Here is an 8,141-nt window from a genome sequence, read left to right on the forward strand (position 1 = left end):
AGCGAGGACGTCATATAATTATGTTTCTGCGAGCCCTGGCAGTGCTCGAAATACCTTTCCTGCATACATGTACTTCATAGGTGGTAACAGTCAATGCAGCAAATATAATCCATGTACACATAAACCCAATACATTTGCTGGTACAGGCTAGGTGTACTCTCCAAGCAGAGGTTGTGGGGGAATGATCGTTAGCTTTTTATTTATGGTCATCTTTTTGTCGCTAATGCCCGCGACCTTCTCTGGCCAATGGATACTGGCTGGCCAATTTGATACTGTCTTTTTGCCACCGAAAGGCATCTGCTTGGAGATTAGCTAGGTGCAGGTATAGACATCAGAAATACCTGCATATCTCCAAAGTATCCTGCGTATGCAGGTGGTATTTCGAGCACTGCTAAACCTACAGCATCGTACGTCAAGGCATACATGTCATCGTACGTCAAGGCATACAGTGTTACGCTGAAAGGCGGTTATACCGGCTATACAGATACAGAATATCATATGCTGATCATTCCACAAAGGACTAGCCTAGTCGGCTACGTAGAAACCCTGTCTACTTACTGGTAGAAGGAACTGACGTCCGCCCTAAATAAATGGGTTGGGTGCAGTGTCCCAGAGATACCGACAGAACAAGGATGATTGTAGAAAACCATATATAGATATATACATTACGACATATATTATATGTTGATCATTCCAAAAAAGACAGTCTCGTCGGCTACGTACATGTAGAAATCCTGTCTACTTACTGGAAGAAGGAACTGACGTCCGTTCTTCACGTAGACAGTGTCCCAGGGAGACTAACTGAACGAGGATGATTGTAGAAAACCACCACATCGTGGACGGTGTCTCTCCGTACATCCGTCAGTAGCGGTGTCGTCTGACAGACTAACGCACGCCCTGCTGCCGACATGTGATGGATGGAGATACCAAGGCCTTGGAGATACAAAAACCACTTAGCAAGATGAGGTACCACCATCACCTATTGTATGCACCATAAAGTGCTGGCAGTAAAATTATGTTTACAATTTGTATGCATTGTATGCATATTAAAAAACTCTTTAAACGCCGACAGAAGGCAACTTTACGATGTATTCCGGGCCATTTTGTAGATTGCACATTTGCTGGTCACCATGTAAACAATGGATACAACAGTCGCTCATCACTATACAAACAATGGATGCAGCCGACAAGGTTACACAGTATATATTAGTCCAAGAGGTACGTCCCTCAGCTGTTATGTGATGGGGACCATGTACAATCCCTGGCGCTAGCGCTCTAAGAACACGGACAGACATAATGTATGGGCTGTATTTGGCATGGCCTGTACATTTTGTAAATTCAGAAATAAATGGATATAATAGACATGATTTAGAGATTATTCCGGTATACAGTAGTTCTGTAGTGCTGTATGTATGATAATGTGTACTCAGTATATACTCGGGGGTGGGTATGGACATCCGTGTAACATCAGGGAATGATGGTGATATTTGACGAAAATAACAATCACTCACAATAACAATTCTCTATTACTATTAACATGTAAAGAAACGGACAACAAAGAACAACAAAGCCATTACACTTGTGTGAGTCGCTAGATTTATTCTGAGCCTGAAACGCTGGTTACAAATTATTTCATGCGGCCTACACATGATTTTATTTTTAATGGACATTTCTACTCGCTATGTACGTTTTTAAAAACTGTATATCATACTCGTATATTTGGTAAATATGACGAATTAACAACAAACACACGAAAGGTTCTTAACTAAATCAACAATCAATAAGTTGCACCATTATATTCAATCAAATATATCTATCAGATAATTAATGCAAAGGTAGTATAAGGCGTTAGAAATTGCTCTTTGATATTAAGATATAAATTGAATCTATTTTAAAACGCCAGTCATTACCGGTGAAACTTTCTGATGCCAGAAAAAAATGTACGACCGTTATAGCTTAGCATATAATTGACGATATGGCCACAGAATACCACGATACAATAGATAATATTAACACATGTCGTCCTTGAATATCTCGTTACTTCTAGCCTCTACCAGGCTTCGGGAGGGGGCGGGAAACAGTAAAAAATAGCCAATTCGAGAGATAACATGCCGAGGGAGTTGCTCCGCTAGAGAGACCACATTTTGCCATTTTGCTGCAAGTTTCCAGGCGCCCACCGAAGCCTGGTAGAGGCTAGCATTCTTCGACCTTTTCTACATTATTCTATGGCATAGTGCCTTCTCATCGCGTCCTCTGCGACTCGTCTCTCCTTCATGGCCCGTACAAGAAGATCCAGTCTAGTCAGACAATCCTCCAGTCTTTCTGATGCCAGCATGTCATCCTCTGGAAATCATCAGGAGATACAACAAGGACTTGCATCAGTCGCTAACAACGTATAAATGTGCTTCCGTAAAATGCTAATAATAAGCTAATATAATCACACCAGGATGAGCTTCTAATCCTTAATGTGCTGCACTAGGTTATTCGCCGACTCGCTCGAGCCAAATTGTAGAGAATCTTCCATTACACGCTGTATTCAATTGGAGCTTTAATTTCCTTCACCTCTACATGTACCAGGCCTTTGTACGAGTTGTCTATATAGCTGACTCTCGGTCTATCTCGACTTCTTCTTCCCTTTGTAGGCTACTAAAAGACTAGGGGTAGATGCTACAGCTTAAGGGTGCCTCATGACAAACCGGTTTGTGTAATTTTGCGTGACATTATTTTCGCTGTAGCTGGTTAATCTCGGCACAGCTGCTCATGAACTAGTGGTTTACATCTAGAGGCCATCTTACCCTGATTTTCAGAGTTTGTCAGACCGAGGAAGTTGGCCAGCCTCCTCCACAGCTCCTGCAGGATCTCCTGATGTTCCTGAGGCGGCGTGTAACCTCTCATCACCACGAGTGCGTCGTTGATGATGGCCACCAGGATGTTGATGATAACGAGGAAGACCACGCACAGATAGGTGTACAGGAACAGGGGCCCGATGACCCTACTGGTGCTTAAGATTTCATCGAAATCAAACATCCCCAGGGTACAGACGAAGAGACTCTTTGCAGAGGCGGCTATCGTGGAATATGCCTGTAAAATGTATACACCAAGACTAGTCTTACAACTGTTCTTGTCTTACCTTCAATCTTGATGACATCGCTACTCTTTTATCTTTGTTCTTCTAGCAATGTTTATTTGATTCTTTGCTTGTTTGTTCTTTTGGCTAGTAAATGCGTTAAACAGGCACAGACAAATTTACTCAGACAAAATATAGACCAGTGATATATCGCTGATGGCCACCCGGGAGCTCGTCCGTATTTCGGTACCAAAATTAGAGCATTTCATAAATGGGAAAATGACAAAGGCCTTGCGTAAGTTGCCATGAATAAAAGAGCACCACAAAGACAAAGGAAACAACAAACCATCCAGACCTGTATTTTGAGTCCAAAGACCAAATGTCCCAGCTGCACGAATGAGAGAAACAGGAAGGTGAAGTACACGGCGAAGGCTGTAACCTCTGGTGCCATGCGTCGCATTGACGTCATCAACACAGACAACATCGGGTTGAAGCGGAGGAGGCGAAGGAACTTGAAGATGTTGATGAAGGCGACGGTGGCCACTGTCCAAACAAACGCCTGGTTCCAGAAGACGGCCTGGTCGAAGCTGACGAACTTTGACGTATCTAAAAAATCTAAAAGCAACATTTAAAAGAGGTGCTTCAGAATGTGCGATCAGAAACTACTGTCTGTCTATATGACCCATACAAATCTAAAACCAAGAAGAAAATCACCGATGTTTTACAAACAGAAGGCATTACCACGGCGATGGAGTAGCTTGTCCAGAGTATTCCTCGAGGTTATGTAGTCTACAGCAAAAACGGCAACGGCGCCGAAACAAACCAGAATGTTGGCAATCTCGAGAAGGTTCCACGGTTGCAGGCAGTAGCTTCTCCCTTGTTCCTTCATCAGTCTTACTTCCCTGTACAGCGTGTAGAGGAAACAGACCACATACAGGATGTGCAGGGCCATGAGGATGTATCCAGCCGTGCCGACGAACCGATGTAAGCGGTAGGTCCACACAGAGTGGGACGGCACCGCCCCTCCCGTGTTGAGAAACTCCACCATGTACGACATCGTGCTGAAGAAGTTGACATTGGCGTTGTACACCGTGAACTCGACAATGACGGCGCGTGTGTAACGGTCAATCCAGCCGGCTTCCTTCAGGTCAGCGATGACAGCGAGGGCAGCAGCTTTGTTTCTGCCGACTCCGGTAACGTAACCTCCCGAGCCGTACGTGGCAATGGCTCCCATCGCGGGGAGCTCGTCACCAGACCCGGGGAGGTGGTACGTCCAGGGCGACGGCTCGGAGACATCTTCCGAAGAATTGGAGGAGGAGAGGGGTGTCCATCCGTGCAGAAAGTCTCGCGTCTCCTCGTCTGAAATGGCGTTCCCGCTGTTGCATTCCTGATGACTCATGTAAAGGCTGGTGTAGCGCGGCTGAAAGTCACAGGGTCCTTTGAGTGGATGGAAGAAAAATACAATTTATAAACGTATGTTCGTTGTAACTATATGTCATGGAATGAGAAATCTAACAGCAACGAAGCCTTTTTTGTGTAGCGCTATGGACATGATCTGCTTCACATTCACCTGCTTGATCTGCTTATTTCATTGTTAATTCAATTTTGTTGTCGCAAATATTGCTTTTTTAAAACTCACCAGGCAAAACTAATGTGATAGATGAGTACCTTTCCACTGACGGAATGCAATGAAATTATGCATCCAGTGTACTTCTAGAAGAAGGCAGATCTTGAATTCTTACTTGGTTTGACTCGTATCTGCTTGTAGCGTGCAGCTCCGATCCTGTAAGAAGTGGTGTCACTGATGAAAAGATTCCAGCCGAGCCTCTTACTGTTGTAATGCTTTTCCTGGAACAGACCCGGAATAAGGACGTCGCGCGCCCACGTCCAATAGTCGTCCGCTGTACTGATCTGTGAACGAAGAGTCAGACTATCATCTCTTAAAAACCACCGACCCAGGCAGACGTGAAGTATAAATATATACGTGAGCGAGTGTCTGTGTGCCTGTGTACATACGTGCGCGTGCATATGTGTGTGTGTGTGTGTGTGTGTGTGTGTGTGTGTGCTTTTGCAGATGTATTGAAGTGGGTATATTTGTGCTTTAAAAAGAGAATCTGACCTCATCAAAATCCGACTGGAAGAGGTCTCCTATAGTGTTGTAGGCGTGGTGAGAGTAGACGTTTGTGCCACTATTCACCACCACAAGCAGAATCAGCACAAACACGAAGAACCCGGCAACCTCCTGTATCACACTGTCCGTCTTTTTTCTGGTCTCTTCCCTCTTTTTCCGCTCCCTCTGCGATTCCTCCGCTAGGTCATGCTTAAGGAGAACTTTCAGCAACTGTTGTTTGTTCACTGGTGAAAAGGAAGAAAATAAGAAATTGAACCCATTCAACGAAGTAACAGAAGAAGTATCAGGAAAAGAATATATTTCAGCCATGGAATGGGGTGCATGATAACGTAACTGTTACAATACTACAATATCGTACAGTAGGACTGCAAAGTACTGTCGATAAGCGCAGTATATTAGATAAATCATCGCCATGTATGAATGATTTGGTTCGGCCTTCCGGATGAAGTACAAAAATAGACCTGAAATGAAAAATCATATTCCCTATTTAGCTAAATTTGTCGTTAAGCGTGGTTCGTATCGTGGAGACTAAACAAATAGTGCTCCATACCCCTCAAGGTCGCCCTGTGAGATATCCAGGCAAACAGGCTGCTCTCTGATTGGCTGGAATCCTCTACGTCAGCGTGTTGTAGGACGACGTCATCCCGCGTCGATAACACTGCTGCTTTCTTGCAGATATAGGGGACCAGTGTAGAGAGAGCCAGAATCTGCGGGAGGAGCATGTAAACGAGATTTGCATAATTGCAAATGGAAGCTTCCATCAACACAAGCCATGTACTAGTATACAGAGAGTAATTATAACATTTGCAATGCCATGAAAAGAATGTCGTGGACAGACAGATAAAAGTATGAAATTTAGTTTTTTGTCTTGATCTGCTTCCGTCGGGATAATGAGGAAATCCTCTTCACTAAAGGTTTTCTCTGGTCCCAGTGACATGATGGCACGATAACAGAAAGCTCATACCTTGAATGGCTGTACTACAAAGACGTCTTGAACGAAGGACATCAGAAACGTCTTCAGCCATGCGTTTGCCTTCTCAGCTCCCCATTCCAGGCTGTAGAGAATAGTAAAGAACGCCGACACGCAACAGCTGAGGGCCAGGATCGACCAAGCCACATACACAAATCCGTGGGGAAGAGACTTGGAGGATGACCGCGTTTTCAACAGCAAAGACCTGATGTCTTCCTTCTCTGCGACATTCACGGCATTCTTGGCAGGTTGTTGTTTTTCTCTGCACCGTTTGAAGAGCTGGAAGAGGAGCAGGTTTACAGGTAGTACAAACAATGACGTCATCGTGCTGACGTATAACTCGTGAAGCGTGAAGGAGACTATCCCAAGATTCACCACGTTATTCTGCTGCAGGTTGTCTTCGGTTTTGTACCACATGGCGTTGGCAATCATGGTGGTGTAGACGACACACAGTCCACAGGAGAGGCGTTGGACACGGCTGAAATGGCTGCCACTGGGGCAGAAGAAGATGGAGAGCCAGATGTGCTCATTTTTAAAACTGTCGACGGCATTTGTAGTCAAAAGATGGAAGGGTGACAAATCTTGCTCTGTTGAAGAGGGAAGAATCCGGCTGATTCTACCGTCCCCGTGGTCCACCGATAGCCACTGGTCACACAGGAAACTGTTTCTGTGAACCGCAACAAAAACTATTTGAATTGACGGCACTAATCACATTTACGGAGATCATACTGAATATGTGAAAATTATTTTCTTCAAATTCTTTTTATTTGTACCTGCAAGTAATGCATTCGTAGCTACACGAGTCACAACTCCATTTTACTTACGCCTCTCCTGATTGTAAATCCCGCACGATGACTTTATCTAACTTCCAAGCCCTGCCGTTGCCCCCCTGGTTGTCGTGCCAGATATGAAGCCGAAGAAGGTCGCCCAGACTTTCTGGAACAGCCAGCAAGAAGATGTCCACACCACCGGCCTGAAAGGTCTAAGATAGATAGTGGTACACTTAAAGCGTGACGGGTTCATTTTTTCAAACAAGCTTGTCACAATTTCTCACTCACTACGTGGTCGTCAACAATGAAAAACTGTAGTGGTAGTTTTACGTGATGCCAATTAAGAAATACGTCCTAACAACTGCGTGCGCATTAAACCAATATAACACTGATAAAATTAATTAATGTCTATTTGACTCTTTACCTCTGGACCTTGCTTGAACACCCTGACTCCAGTACTCCCTTTGTCCCCAAGTAAAGAAAAGCCCACGTTGGACTTGGTTCCAGACCCTCTGGCGTGACTGGTGTAGACGGTCATCTTGTAATAGTAGTTGTCAGTGGAGCGGTTGTCGGGTAGGCCACGGACAATCAACTGTCAAAAACAACGAGAAATCATTTCGTCTGAAGTCCTTAAGAAACTTAAAATAATATGCAGAAGAGAATTGGAATAACCAAGAAATAAAATGACCGGTGTCCACTTTTGTTTTCATTGAGTAGCGTTGGTTTCGTCATAATCTCACCTTTTTCATTCCATCTCTGTCAGCCTTCCTTAGAAACATGACCCCGGCAACGTACAACGCTAGTGACGTCAGAACGGTAGCGAGGACCCCTGCGTTGTTCCCTATGTCCGTGAACTTGTCGAACACGGTGGTCAGGTCAATCGTGTTCGGTACGGTGACGAAGCCAGTCCCGAACGCCGTCATGTGGTTGCAGGCGCAGACAGTCGCATTGACTGTGGAGGTAGGGTGGACCTGTCGAGATGAAACAAATGTCGTCTAAGGATCCGATTGCCCAAAGGAAGTTCACATATACGTAATGAATGAATCTGTGTCACACACAAGCATCCTATGTTCTGTCATACCAGAACAGCATCTATGTTAAAGCTTAAAGCTTGTTATAGGCTCTAAGACAGTCTAAGTACAGTTTGCCCAGATACTCCAGAAGCAGTACGTTTAGGGTGGTGCAGTAATATAATGACAATGA

General features: G+C 44.6%; 1 protein-coding gene across 1 annotated transcript in view; it reads right to left on the reverse strand.

The window, feature by feature from the left end:
- Window positions 1-2,076: 2,076 nt before the first annotated feature.
- Window positions 2,077-8,141, reverse strand: part of LOC109482222 — a 26,532-nt gene continuing 20,467 nt past the window's right edge. Inside the window, exons 28-37 of the mRNA XM_019784914.1 lie at window positions 7,679-7,933; window positions 7,363-7,530; window positions 6,993-7,150; window positions 6,163-6,835; window positions 5,749-5,905; window positions 5,187-5,422; window positions 3,812-4,487; window positions 3,423-3,673; window positions 2,796-3,081; window positions 2,077-2,343 (exon numbers count right to left, since the gene is read on the reverse strand). Of these exons, the coding sequence (XP_019640473.1) occupies window positions 2,219-2,343; window positions 2,796-3,081; window positions 3,423-3,673; window positions 3,812-4,487; window positions 5,187-5,422; window positions 5,749-5,905; window positions 6,163-6,835; window positions 6,993-7,150; window positions 7,363-7,530; window positions 7,679-7,933 (2,985 nt within the window). The 3' untranslated portion in view covers window positions 2,077-2,218. The remainder of the gene's footprint in view (window positions 2,344-2,795; window positions 3,082-3,422; window positions 3,674-3,811; window positions 4,488-5,186; window positions 5,423-5,748; window positions 5,906-6,162; window positions 6,836-6,992; window positions 7,151-7,362; window positions 7,531-7,678; window positions 7,934-8,141) is intronic.

Source organism: Branchiostoma belcheri, unplaced genomic scaffold, assembly GCF_001625305.1.
Source record: "Branchiostoma belcheri isolate BF01 breed outbred unplaced genomic scaffold, Haploidv18h27 scaffold6, whole genome shotgun sequence".
Classification (NCBI taxonomy): domain Eukaryota; kingdom Metazoa; phylum Chordata; class Leptocardii; order Amphioxiformes; family Branchiostomatidae; genus Branchiostoma; species Branchiostoma belcheri.